The sequence below is a fragment of the Watersipora subatra genome, chromosome 8, assembly GCF_963576615.1.
Source record: "Watersipora subatra chromosome 8, tzWatSuba1.1, whole genome shotgun sequence".
NCBI classification, from domain to species: domain Eukaryota; kingdom Metazoa; phylum Bryozoa; class Gymnolaemata; order Cheilostomatida; family Watersiporidae; genus Watersipora; species Watersipora subatra.
Genome location: NC_088715.1, coordinates 19,643,945 through 19,658,622, shown reverse-complemented (window position 1 = coordinate 19,658,622; position 14,678 = coordinate 19,643,945). Strand labels below are relative to the sequence as shown.

Here is a 14,678-nt window from a genome sequence, read left to right as displayed (position 1 = left end):
AAGGTTTCAACCAGATAGGCTAAAGTTTATAGTGAAAGTGAAGATAGGAACTGGTGAAAGATAAAATTTCGTGATAAAAAGTTGAAATTCAGTAAAATAGTTAAAAATACATACTAAAACTTAGTTTTAAGTGTAGGCTTAGCAAACTAAACTTACTTGAAGTGAATTCAAAGTTTATGTTATGCGTACTTTTTGAAGGCAAGAACTCCTTACCGTACGTAGTACATTTGGTACACACATTATAATTTTGCGTTTTATCGCAGATCATAACCATTAAAATACACTAAATACAATACAGTTACTGTAGGTAACTATAATTGTTAAAGTTAACATACTATTTTGTTGCTAATTGTCAATATGTACACATTTTTATAAAAAAAATTGACGATTTTTACCAGGGGTGTTTGCATTGTATAATTACAATAGTCTCTATACCCCGATATATGATTTTTTCACCATACGATGCCAACCCTGGAACGAATTAACATCGCATCTCGAGGGTGCACTGTACATGTACATCTTTTTTCCATATATACAAACAAATATTACATGAATATTTATATTTTCTTTGCATTATATTTATATTTGCATAATAAAATTAACAATTATCTATGCAACCCAAAAGATCTGAATCGGTATCTGAATCGGATTATTTTTCAATAAGAATCGGTATATCAAATGGGTATCTGAATCGGCCGGTGAAATTAAAATCGGGGCATCTCTAAATTGCTTTTCCGCGTAGCTGGGTTTTTATAAAATAAGAATTTCCTCTCGTGATAATATTAGTAAGTTTGTGTTACAGACATACCTGTGTTAAATCTCGTCTCTGCCTATCCTGTTTATTTGAATATGACTTCTCATCTGCCATGGCATCTACAACAAAAATCCTATTTTTTTATTCCTATGATTGCTTCCACAGAGGTCTTTTAATTAGAAAACCTCACACATTTAATTCTATGTTCATTGTATAGATCACTTCCTAAAAAAGAAATTAAAATTTGTCCTCCTTCAGAAGCAAATAATTATGTTAAAGCATGTTCAATTGAATGTCTTCCTCTTGTCACTCCTGATTTCAAAATCTATTCCGGGAAAACCGGAAACTCATCAGAATGGATCTAGGAATGCCTAGTAAGAGCCAGTATTAGTGAAAAAACCGAACATGAACATCTTGTCTAGATCATCACAAGCGCTCCTTTTTAGAAACTCCTAGTACTCTGGCAGCTTTGAGGGCCGTAAAAGATGGTCAGATGTAATAACTATGCGCGCAATTATTCCAAAACTCTAAAAAACAAAAGATTGCCAGGTGTAAAAAAAGCACGTAGGATAACAATCACGATCAATGATTTTAAAACCTTTGAAGGTGAATGATTGGTGCAGATGGTAGAGTGCATCATGTTATGGGTTCGAATCCCGTACGAAGCAATCCTTTTGACCAATCTTTGGAGAGACGGACGGATCTCTAACTATAGTAAAGATTAATTTGCTGTTATTTTTCCACACGGTTTGATTTGATTGCCTGGTGATATAAAGGTATAAATCAAATCCAATCAAATTACGCTGGATTGTTCAGCACATATAAATAGGGTAGTCAGAATGGTGAGAATACGTCAAGCTCAAGAACTAAAAAGGTAAAAAAGATTTTTCTCCTTTTTTCTAAAAACCTACTTTGGAATATTACAGCACAAAATACTTTCTCTCGGTTCATTTAATCTAGAAACGTTCTAAATTAAACCTGACATTGTTAATGTGTTCTGTCAATTGGCTACAAACCTTTATGAACCTCACTGTTGAGTCTAATAGCTCCATCTTTGAAAATAGAGTCAATCTAAAAGCAAAATGGTGATATTGTTGCAGTTGGTTCAGACAAACATAACGTCTCTGCTCACTACTAAATCCGCATTCCATCATTTTAAATAGGAGTAATCAAGTCAAGAATAACACAGAAACGTAATAATAATGAAACTGATAATACAGAAAATCCCGAGTAATTTTTCTCTAAAAGCATCACATACAACTCCTACATAGACAGCTGGTTGAAGACATCTATGTTGCTGCAAATGATACAAATCACTCACCTGTTCTTCTGCTGACACAATCGTCATCAATAGAGTTGCTAGTAAAAGTGCTAGTAAGATTGGCCGAGCCATATTTTGCAGCGGAGTATTTAGTCAAGCCGTGCTCCTTCACTTCATCCTCATGATCGGCAGATATCATACTTATTATCAGCAGATATCACTACCGAATTTATCTTAATAAACAAGTTTTAAAACCCAATTATCTCAGATCTCACAATAACCACCGTCAAGATTAGAAAAACCAAGGCTAGTCAAGCAAGATAACAACACTAAGCAAACAAACAGAGCCTGCTAATCTTTCTGATCCTCAAGAAGAATTTTGGTAGTGAAAACAGGGTGGCTTACAGAGGTCGATGTATGAGAGCGCTTATGTTCAACAAGGATTTTCGGGCTATTCAGTTTTTAGGCTAATTTTTTATAATGTACGAAATCACTATTTTAGAAAAACTATGGGTATTGTGATGCTTTATTATGAATCTTGAGGTGTTGACTGATGTTGTCAAAAAAGAACCAAGGAGATTGACCCACCAGAAACTGAGATATAGCCAGCCAAACACAGGTCTACCAAAAGTTAAGTGTTTTGGGAATCCTCATATTAACATCAATATATGACGTATGAAATCGACTTGTGTGCCATAGGTCCAGTATTAGCCTAATTAATGACTCCATAAATAGCTACCCAGTCAGGTCACACTAAGCTTAGCAGCAATCATTCCGAACATTGGCCACTGAGACTGCTCAATGATGGTTAATCCTGATCATTTCTCTAATAGTTTGAAGCAAATAGAAATCCAAACTGCTCTATCGCATGCACACAAGTGGCACACTATTTAGTTTCATAATTAGCTACAGAAGTAGTACATAGAGGTGGTCATCAAAGTAGGGGAGACAGGGGCACCTTGGGACACGGGGCACTGTGGGACAGTGTCATTATTGGGAGTTGTGTTCTGTTCTCATTCTTTAGCATGGGAAAACTTACAGGAAATTACATCATAGGGAAGCCATTTTGTCTCATCTCCATGCTGGACCTATTTTAGACAAGGTGAGTAAAAATGCAGATTTTCACCAAAAAAGTAAATATTTGCACCCAGGGAAAATGTTTCATAAATGGCACTAGAATTTGTATGACCAAATGTTAAGAATGCTAGTCATAGTAGCTTTTTATGCAGAATTCCCTTATATATTACAAGTGTAGCCACTGTTTTTTTTTCTGGGAGATATGACACCAACGCCAATTTATCATCAGGCGGGGCACAGTGGGACAAAAGCTGGCGGGGCACTGTGGGACGCGTCCCACTGTGCCTCGTTGCGTGTCCCGCTGTGCCCCGAACATTATTTTATGTAAGCCGTGATGATAATATTGTAGGAACCATGGTTCGAAACAGAAAAACCAGCGCCAAAGGAAAGATTGCTGATTCAGTGTTTGAATTAGCTATCAAAGAATTTATTGATAGCAAGCTAAGCCTAAGAGCCGCATCTGAAAGTTATGTCATTCCGAAGTCAACCCTGGCAAGAGCGGTGACGAAGCGACGTAAGGCTGGAGAAGCTAGTGTTACATACCAACCACGTTGGGACAACAGACGTGTGTTTTCCAATGAACACGAAGTAATGCTGGAGTCATACCTTGTTGAGGGAGCAAAACACCACGCAGGCCTCACCAAAGTCATGATGCGCCAATTCGCGTATGAATACGCGAAAAAACTAAATCTAAAATACCCAAGCTTCTGGGATAAAAACGAGAAAGCAGGTTAGTATCTAACTTATAAAAAAACTAGTCTAATAGCCCTATCTGCTTCTCGCTATCTCTGTTCTTTAGAATGACCTGAAGAAAAGAGTACAAAACAAACATTAAATAAAAATATTCATACCGTTTTATTAAATCTGAATGTAGCCTTATAAATATCTAGGCCTATGTGCATAGTAGGCCGTTAAATTGAGGTCTATGGTTGTTCATTGAAAAAAGCTCATTTTGTGATTTCAGGGGAGGACTGGATATACTCTTTTATGAAAAGGCATCCCAACTTGTCAGTTCGCACACCCGAAGCTACGAGTCTGAGTCGGGCCACTTGCTTTAATCGAAGTAATGTATCGGCATTTTTTGTTAACCTAGAAGCTGTACTTCTGAAGTATAAATTTGAGGCCAATCAAATTTACAATATGGATGAAACGGCTCTGACTACCGTTCACAAGCCTCCTAAAGTTATTGCACGCAAAAACTCCAAACAAGTTGGTCTCGCTACCTCTGCTGAAAGAGGTACTCTTGTAACACTTGTTGGTTCCATTAATGCTCAAGGTTCTTTTATCCCACCATTCCTCATATTCCCACGAGTCAACTTCAAGAATTCCATGCTAAATGGCACCCCACCTGGAAGCAGAGGTGCCGCTCATGTATCTGGTTGGATGAATCAGGAGATATTTCTACAATGGCTGGAGCACTTTGCTAAGCATGCTAAATGTTCTCATCAGCATCCCGTGCTGCTACTCATGGACAATCATACAAGCCATGTATCTATTTCAGCCATAGAGTCCGCTAAAGAGAAAGGCATTATTTTACTAACGTTCCCTCCCCATTGTAGTCACAAGCTACAGCCTTTAGACCGCACCATTTATGGCCCCCTAAAGCGCTACTACAATGACAGCTGTACGCGCTGGATGTTGAATAATCCTGCCCGGACAATATCCATACATGAGATCGGCGCCTTACTCGGTGAGAGCTTCAACAGGGCATTTACACCATCGAATATCTTATCCGGTTTTCGTGTGTCTGGTGTCTTTCCGTATAAGCCAGACATTTTTGGTGACGACGTGTATCTCGCCTCAGAAGTCACAAACCGTCCAGCTCCCGAGAACATGGTTACACCATCTACCAGCCAGGATTATCCGATAGCAGCTCCTGCAGTGAACCAAGCACTACCAGCAGAGCCAGTCTATTCATCCCCATCAACCAGCCAAGTTGTAACTACCCCTAAAGACCCTACACCATTAGAAGTACGGCCATTCCCGAAAGCCCCTCCACGACAAAACCAAAGAAAAAGGAAAACTGCAAAGTCACTAGTTTTGACAGACACCCCAGTAAAAGAAAGACTCGAAAGGGAACGCAACGAACAGAGGGCCAAGAAAACATCTAAAAGAGTGAAGAAGAAGGTTATTGAGGATGTGGAGGTCAGTGATAGCAGTGAGGATGAGCGCCAAGAGGTCGAATTGAACACTAGGTTTGAGAAAGAGGACACTAGCGAGGATGACGGAGATAATGGGGTTGTTGAAATGGACAGTGAAACGGATTCAACAGAATATAACACCGGAGATTATGTGCTTGTAAAGTTCACAGTTACTGGCAAACAGAAGCTTGTAAAGCACTATGGTGGAATCATCGTCGAGATGGAGAGTTCTGATATGACATTAAGTGTGTCGTTCTTCAAAACTGTTCCTGGTGCCAAGCCTACATTTGTTAAATCAGAGCCAGAAGACTTAGCACTAGTCGACCCCAGTGACATTCTATTAAAGCTTCCATCACCGAATATCACTGGTGGAACAAGCAGACTCTCAGAGAGAATGGCCTTCCCTATTAGTTTGGCACAATATTTCTAGCTATGTGAGGATTTCCATACAGTGAAACTCGGATAACTCAAACTTCAAGGGACCGAGCAAAAGTGTTCGAATTATCAGAGCGTTCAAGTTATCAGAGCACTGTCACAAGTCCATGTATTTACTTATTTATTAGTAGATACATGTACATATACAAACTATAATATAAATCAAAAGCACAAATGGCTTGTTTCAAATTAAATGCTTCTAATGTAAAGTTTAAAACGTTTTTATCAAAAAGTATAGAGATTTTTCTATCACTTGAGATTGGTTTGTTGTTTGAGGTGATGTTATTGCCAGGACGTTTTTTAGATTGACATTGGCAAAACCTGATCGTTGCTGAAATGCTCAAAAGAAAAGACATCTTTTTCTTTTGAGCGTTTTACCCACGATCAATTTTGCCGATTTTTCTTGAAGTTTATGCAAAGTTTATGCTTACTTTACCTGGGATTCGTTAAGAGCAACACTCCGAGGCAGTTCAATTAAAAGTTTTACGAGTTTTTACGGTACATTGTATATCACTCACGCTTTTTGAATGGATACTTATTGAATGTACACACGTATTCTGTGTTTAGGTCAAACGATGAATAGTTTTTTTTAGCTAAGACAACGTATACGTTTAATTACAATTTTTAAGATGTTTTAAACATTCAACATTCCGACGTTGATTCAACACGGAATCAACGTCGGAAGGATTTTCGCCACGCAATTACAAAACAAAAACGACATGCTGTTTTTGTTATGTGCGTGGCGAAAATCCTTGCGCGCGTGACCCGGCTAGCCCGTGCTATTAATCGTATAACAGTATAAATAAAATTTCACCAAACCTTTAGAAGTCGTTGACAAAAATATTTTGCCGATGGAGGTAATAACGACGCTTATGAATTACGAAAAGTTGAGGTTTACCTCTATGGCTTGGAATAAAGTGATTTTATAAAGCGATAGCAACCGTTTCGGTAGCCGTTGGGCAAAAAACAATTCGAATTAACAGTGTTGAGTTCGAGTTATATAGAGCCATTTATCATTGCGTGGGAACGGATCAAGCAAATCCAGTCGAGTTAACCATGTGTTCGCTATATCCGAGGGCGAGTTATCCATGTTTCACTGTATTTGTTTTTACAGCACTTCCCTGCTGTTTAGTTGTCTTGTCTTGGTCATGTACACCTTATCATACTGTAGTTTTGTTTGTAATGTACCATACTACCAATTACTGTTCTACGCTGTTTTATATTATACAATAAACTTGACTAAAATTCTTTTATGCACCATCTTTAGTGAAGACAGTAGGTAATTATATAGTCCCACAGTGCCCCGGCCGCTGTCCCAGGGTGCCCCCGATGCGGGGCACACTGGGACAGTGAACATGAGTTAGTAATTTCATTGTAAAAATTTTTTAACTATTAGCAGGGGGAAATGTTTGGATATTTATATAGACAACATGTGAGGGTATCATCACAAGAAAATTCAGCTCATTATCAATTAAATTATTCGATGGGTTGTCAAAAGTGTAAATTTTGTCCCAGAGTGCCCCCGTCTCCCCTACCTTTTAGAGTATATGCGTGTTTTGAATAACAATACATCGGTTAAGTATTATATTACTAAATGACAAATGACACAAGCGAGCATTTATGCCCTTAATGTTCACTTGTATCTGAGAAACCGTCAATTCTGTTTTGACTTGCCGCACATAAACCAGCTTATTTAACTTTTGAATGCAGCTGAGCAATGATATGTGATTCATCAAAATCCATAGCTTATCGGATTTTTTATAAATGATAATTCACATTATTAACTATTTCAGTCAGCAGAAAGCGGTAAAGTGCAGAGGACATAGCAGAATTTGACAAGCACTGGACTGAAAAATCAGGCAAACTGCCAACAAGATCGGTGTTGGATGCTATACACTCAACGCTGCCTAACAGAAGTGTTATGGTGATTCGGGCTCGAGCCAACAACTTGCTAAAGAAGGCTGCGAGAAAAAATGCCAGCGGATTTTTTTTATGTTGTTGAACCTTCTTATTATCATTGCGCTTTTTTTGTCAATAAATGTGCTCTTTTTGGAGCCTAAAAGAGAACAACTCCGCAGTAATGCACTGGTATAGTTATTTTGTATCAAGCGGTCTTAGCTATTATTTTATGTACAGAAAATGTGCATAAAACAATGACTATGATAGATAATACAATACCGACAATAGATATTATCTGTTGTAATGCACTGTACACTATGATGTATTATTCGAGAAACAAGCTCTAAGATAAATAATAATAATTTTTTTAAAGAAAACCAAATATAAGGAAATGGGCCGCAGCAGCCAGTCTACTGACACCTTACTATCAAACCGACAAGCCCAAAAAAATTACCTAGACCACTGTGCTTGACTAAAAAAATCATAAATTCACTACACAATGAGAAATATCTCTTTTTGGATCATTTTCCAAATTTAAGTGAATGTGTCTGAGTAGAATGTTTTATCAATTACTTGACAGTTCAGGGCATTATTATTACTGGTAAAATGTGAATAACAGCACTCAGTATTACTATTGATCAATACAACCACCCAAAGTCAGAGAGATCTAAGGTTAGGAAAAATTTGGGGCCGTGCTGGGTTCAGCCCGACTGATCATTGCTAACAATAAATTGCAGTAAAAAGAAGTTTTGAAAAGCGAAAATGCCCTCAGGATAGAATGTTATTGTATTTTTATTGGCTCTAAATGTGCAATTAATGGTTTCTGTTGGTTCTACATAGACACAATGGGCTTGTTAGGAATCTACCCACTTTATGGTGTTGTGTCATCGTGATGGTCTTGCAACCTGACACTCCAGGTTCCATTCCCAAGCGGGAAAATGTTTTTACTTAACTTTCTAAGAGTGGCTTAAGACGAGTAGAAAGACATTGCGGTTATTGTATGTTAGATTGAGTAACTAAATATGTTGTGCAAGTAATTCATATTATTACTGTAGATAATATGCATAGCAATGAAGAAATGTGTGTGTTTCATTTTAACAATCACAGTAACTGAGTGGTGCCCATGCATTGTTTCCAACCAACTTGTTTGAATTTTTGTATGCAGTGCAGCAGCGATATGCAACTAAATCAGAAACTATAACATAGAACATATTTATAAATAACGAGTTACATTATTCGTTTATTTTAGTGAGCAGAAAGTTATGCAGCCTAATAGAAATTGGAGAGTTAAAAAGCCATGATTGGAAGATTTAGGCAAACTACCAACAATGTCAGAGTTGGATATTATTAAAAAAATTGGGTGTTTGAAAATTATAGTGAGGACTTATGCCCGAGACCACAACTTACTCAAAAAAACTGCAAAATTAAACTGGAAGCAGGGTCTTTATGTTGTTGACGCTTTTGTAACATTGCGTTAAACTTGATGTCTGAATAAATTTACTCCGTTTGGCGACTAAGCAACAACCAATGTATGGTAATTGACTAGTTGAGTTTTTTGGTATCAAGCATGGTAGCTGTTGTTGTTTTATGTACGTATTTATTGCATACTACCTTAAAATTTAACATACTGAACAATATGCAAGTTTTAACAACAATTAAATTAGTTTGGAAAAAAACAAATATACAAGGAAATGTGCAACAGAGGCCGGTTTGCCCACAACTCATGATCGCACCAATAGTCACAAAAATATAGTAGATTCTATAGTAAAATGTTGTAAGTGTTTTTAGATATTTTTGTTACTTTTCTGACATGTCATAAGTCAGAGAAGTCATTTTGCGTATAAGTTGCTAAAAGTGAACAAGGTTTTATGGCCTCTTAGCTAATGTGTGCAAGTTATGTTACCTTCTTAACATAGTGCATAATCGATCATAGCCTTCTGAAGTAGGTACACTGTATACGTCATAGGTACTTCCATAACATATATAAGTTAAATAGCTTTTTACATATGTACAAGGTACATCGCTATAAGATACAAGTTATATAGTTGCATGCAACCTTCTGACTGGTATATAAATTATAGTTGTTCAAGTTACAATAACAGATAAATAAGTTATAGCAACCTACTATAAATGATATATAAATAGCAGCAGACTCCTAAATAATATATAATTCGTGGCAGCCTCCTAACTGATATATAAATAATAGCAACCAACTATGTGAATTTCAAATCATAGCAAACTATTAGGTGATCTATAATTGATAGAAACATCCAAAATTATATGTAACCCATAGCAGCCTATGCAATGATATGTTAGTTATAGCAACCTCCTAAATTATATATAAATAGCAGCAGCCTTCTAATTAATATATTTCATAGCAGCCTCCTAACTGATATATAAATAATAGCTACCAAGTTATGTGAAATTCAAATTATAGCAAACTCTTAGGTGATCATGAGTGATAGCAACATCCTAAATTTTAGGTAATCCAAAACAGCCTATGCCATGAAATGTAAGTTATAGCAACCTCCTAAATGATATATAAATAGCAGCCTCCTAATTAATGTATAATTCATAGCAGCCTCCTAACTGATATATAAATAACAGCAGCCTCCTAATTAATATATAATTCATAGCTGCCTCCTAACTTATATATAAATAATAGCTACCAACTATGTGAAATTCAAATTATAGCAAACTCGTAGGTGATCTATGAGTGATAGCAAGATCCTAAATTATATGTAATCCATAGCAGCCTCTGCAATAATATATAAGTTACAGCAACCTACTAAATGATATATAAATAGCAGCCTCCTAATTATTATATAACTCATAGCAGCCTCCTAACTGATATATAAATAATAGTTACCAACTATAAAATTCAAATTATAGCAAAATCTTAAGTGATCTATAAGTTCTAGCGATATACTTAATTTTACGTAAACCTGAGCAGCCTCTCAAAGACATAAGCTATAGCAACTTCCTAAATGGTATAAAAGTTACGCTAACTTACTAAAGGGTATGTAAGCTATGCCATGCTCTTGTACATAGGTAACCATAGTAACATTCTAATTTATGTGTAATTTATAGCAACCACCTAACTGGTAATCATTACTTTGGCGTACTCATTGAGGTTTGAATTATTTTACCTTCAAAGTAATGTGTAACTTACAATAACCATCTAGACAATGTCTAAGTTTTGACAGTTTTTCTAAAATCTACGTACAAGTATATAAAGTATGATAACTTGATGAATATATAGTGTACGATAATATATTCTCCTAAAATTTCCATAAAAATATATAATAATTAGGAGGTAAATAAATATATATCTACCATATGAATAAATTACACCATGTAGGAGGCTTACCCATATATATTTGCGTTAACTCCTAATCCCTTATATTCCGGAACCTCCCAACTGGTATATATTTATTTAACTCTTAACTCGGAACCTGTAGGAAACATGTTTCCAGAAAACCCAACTCATGATGACAGACGCAAGGATAGGTTCAGTGCCTACAGACCCATTGTATTTTGGTTATTCCCACGACTAAAGAAGCAGGACAGGCATGCCCTGACTGCATATGCTTACCAGTTTGTGAGAAAGAAAATTCCCTTTATTAATAGCCTAATGATGGCGATGATGAACTGATTCATTTTTGTTCAGCAAATTTGTTTCAAGGTGATTATTTTTATATTTGTTTCAAGGCCCTTGTTTTATATTTATGTCGCAAATACCGAAGTTGAGTTATTGGACTTTAAAGCTGCACTTTAACTGAATTTGTTATGTTGGTAATGAGTTTTGCAACATGTGCATCCGGATCAATCAAAGAGTGCTTTATCTGAAGTCAGTTTAGCCAATAGAAGACTCCAGCCCTCGAAAAACGTCGCTTATTACCGCTGCTACGCTAAACCAGAAGTACTAAAAATGATGTCACATAACAGTAATCGATTCTTTTTTACTGATTTTGAAGATAATTCTGGCATTTTGTACACTTTTATGCGCACTTTGGTATTCTAACCAATGTCGAAAGCAGTGACAGTGAAGGGAGTGATAATGATGAACGACCTGAAGCTACTGTAATTGACAATGAAGAGGTAGTATGGTGTTCAGAAGAGCAAGAAGCCTTACGAGTTGAAAGTGCAATTGGGGAATTTTTGCATGCAGATGAGCTTCAGAATCGAGTAAGGGAAGCTTGCCTGAACACTCGAGTCTTTTTAAATGTAGCTGTAAGCTAGGCTCAAACCAGTCTAGTTGCATTCTTCAATTTTCGAATGACCAAGTGACTAAGTGCAGATATGCAAGTGCCGAGTTATTTAGTGCTGAACTGGAGATTATTTTACTCTCAAAAATTGAAACAGGATTTCATTCCAGTACTGCAACTATTTCTAAAAAAAATGGCAAACACCCCTAGGCAGAAATTGAGAACTGACTATCGACATTTAAGACTACCCGTATGCAGATTTCTATTTGCATACTTGCATACCATTGGTGTCAAAGCAGGAAGTGCCCGTGGCTCACTACAAGAACTTCCAGTCAGTTGTGCCAAGAAAACTAAACGGCAGAAACAATAAATGCATCACATATGAACAATCAAAAGCCTTTCAGACTTTAATGATCAACTTTCTGGAGCAGCACAGTCTGGTGTTGTCTGGCCGAAGTAGTGGGATTTCAATAAAGGCTACTGAAGTTCTACCCTCACATATGTCAAAGAAGTTTGTCTAAGGAAGATACTCTGAAGCAGTGAAAGTTTGTGGCGGCCTTTCAACTCCCATTCATGAGTGTGTGCAGCTTTAAACGTCTTTGGAAGCTTCTCTTTCCAGGAGCGCAATTCTGTCGACCAATGCGCTCCTTGCGCATTTGTATGTTTGTGTATATTATTACATTTACATGTACATTTACTACATTTATTACATTACATTTACATGTATTTTCAAATATGTGTAACTATGAACATGCACATAATGACAAGCATGAACTATGCATGCATGTCCTGCTGTCTATACTTTTACATCCAAACTGCTCTGTAATTGGAATCCTGTAATTTTATATATAATATGTGCATATTGATATTATAGGGTCATAGAATGGATGACAGTGTTTTTGGTGGAGTTTTGTGTATTAAATATGGTAGACTACCGAGTGGCTGCTCAACTATTAGTGAGTGAAATTTAAATTCTGATTTTTGTTCAAATTTTCAAATAACTTTGCTCCTGTTAACTCCTGCTTATAATATTTTCCTTTTCATTAGCTCGCGATGATCACACTATAGGAAAAGGGTGAGGCAGGGGACCATGTCAAACGCTATCCACATCAGTGCAAGGTACATTATACAAGAACACCAACACGTTTTCTGCTTCCACTGAACTTTCAACTAAACTCCAATACTGTTACACTACTGTTTCTAACATTTTTTTTTTCAATCTTTCAACACTATATGCACTATTGTAGGATCTTTTGGTAGTGGTATATCTCAATGGCTAGATGAACCACATGTGCTACCAGGTAGACATACAATATCAGATGCAGAACCTTTTGTTTTAATTCAGTTTGCTGACTGGTCTAAGATGACTCCATTAGAGTTGTCTAAGCTCTACTGTCTGACAATTTTTAACTACGTGAAATAGCAATTTAGTTCATATGTAAGGCAACGTTTAGCTAGAGCCCGATCAGTAAGTTTGGGGAAGCCCCATGGTATTCTTGCGAATTGGAAGACTGTGACAATACAAGAACTGAAAAGTTTTCTTGCCATTGTCATAGGCTTAGTAAAGAAATCAGACATAATTGATTTTTGCTCAACCAGCTCAGTCATGCATTTTAGTTTTGCTAGTAGCAGATCTAGGAACAGGTGGCTTGCAATCACCTCTATGAAACATTTTAGTGATTCTGAGACGTTTGTGCCGTGCGGTAGTGAAGGTCATGACTTTCTTCATAAGCTGAAGCCTTTTTTGTATCAAATTAGAAGTAAAATTCTCGAATGCAGATGCCCCTGGCTGTAAACTTTCCCTTGATGAGGCCATGTGTCCATTTCGCACCCGGCTCTCTGGGGGCTATAATGCCAATAAACCAGATAAATTGGGTATAAAGCTCTATTAGATTTGTGATGCTAAAACTGCATTCACAACAGACTTCGAAATTTATACTGCCAAAATAGTATAGAGGATGTTGCCATGAGTTGCTAAGAGACATTTTGATAAGGATCATGTGCTATACGGACCATTATTACAAAGGCATTCCTTTTACAGAAAAGTTACTTGCAAGAAAAACAAATGTAATTGGAACCATTCAGTCCAATCACCTAGAATACCCAGTACATTGAAAAACCCATCAAAATTTAAAAACAGGGAAGGAAAGTCTGTGCGGGAGGGGAGGGTACTGTTTTGCAATGGCACGATAAACCGGATATGTAGATGATAACTGCTCTCTATCAAAAATGGAACAGGGTTCGCGTTCACCTCTACATTGGATGCTAGACTGTATAATTGACTACTATGCAAACATGTGTAGAGTTGATCTGTCTGATCAGCTCGTAACGTACTATCCTTTTTCTAAAAAAACCATTGACATGGTTTGAGAAATTGTTTTATAGATTAATCTATCTTTCTTTTGTAAATGCTCACATAATTTTGTCCATAAAAACCAATGTCAGGGGTCACAAAGGCTTGTATAATTTTCTACAATTGTCATCAGCGAGTTTGATCACAAATAGTGAAGACTATTGTTGCTTCCCAGGGTTCATTCCACAAACTTTGTCGAAATTTAACACCACCAAATGATGTGCAGTTTGCAATGGGAAGGGTGTGCGACGAGTCTCGCAATCGGTGCGTGACCTGCCAGAAAGCCCTGTGTTTTCATGATTGAAACTAACTTTGTGGCTGTGTGGCTACACGTTTTCATGATTTTCATGTTCATAGCTAACTATAGATAAAAATAACATTCATAGCTGTGTATTGTATGTGATCAATAACCAATTTTAGTCAAACTTTTTATATTTTGCCATTTTTACTTTGCAAGTCTAATATTGTTTTGGCAAAGAATGGTTTTTTGAAAATCGGAAATTTTCTAAAACTACCTTTGAGACACACATGTTTTCAAGATTTTCACATT

General features: G+C 36.7%; 2 protein-coding genes across 3 annotated transcripts in view; one reads left to right on the top strand and one right to left on the bottom strand.

Annotated features, from left to right (window-relative positions):
• The window catches only part of LOC137401395 (sushi, von Willebrand factor type A, EGF and pentraxin domain-containing protein 1-like), an 85,368-nt gene that overhangs the window by 26,781 nt on the left and 43,909 nt on the right, over positions 1 to 14,678 (bottom strand). Inside the window, exons 1-3 of one of the 2 annotated variants that reach the window (XM_068087722.1) lie at positions 2,076 to 2,302; positions 1,771 to 1,825; positions 809 to 873 (exon numbers count right to left, since the gene is read on the bottom strand). In XM_068087722.1, coding sequence (XP_067943823.1) covers positions 809 to 873; positions 1,771 to 1,825; positions 2,076 to 2,147 — 192 coding nt within the window. In that variant the 5' untranslated portion in view covers positions 2,148 to 2,302. Of the gene's footprint in view, positions 1 to 808; positions 874 to 1,770; positions 1,826 to 2,075; positions 2,303 to 14,678 lie in introns of those variants that run through there. The other variant, XM_068087723.1, reaches the window with a different exon arrangement.
• Positions 3,447 to 5,663, top strand: LOC137401845 (uncharacterized). Its single transcript, XM_068088316.1, has 2 exons — positions 3,447 to 3,822; positions 4,057 to 5,663. Exons 1-2 carry the CDS (start codon positions 3,447 to 3,449, stop codon positions 5,661 to 5,663), a joined length of 1,983 nt encoding a protein of 660 aa, XP_067944417.1.

Excerpts from the sequence above, each read along its gene's own strand:
- LOC137401845 (XM_068088316.1), top strand. The coding sequence starts at position 3,447 with ATGGTTCGAAACAGAAAAACCAGCGCCAAAGGAAAGATTGCTGATTCA. Across the intron at positions 3,823-4,056 it reads GGATAAAAACGAGAAAGCAG|GGGAGGACTGGATATACTCT; the intron begins GTTAGTATCTAA and ends TTGTGATTTCAG.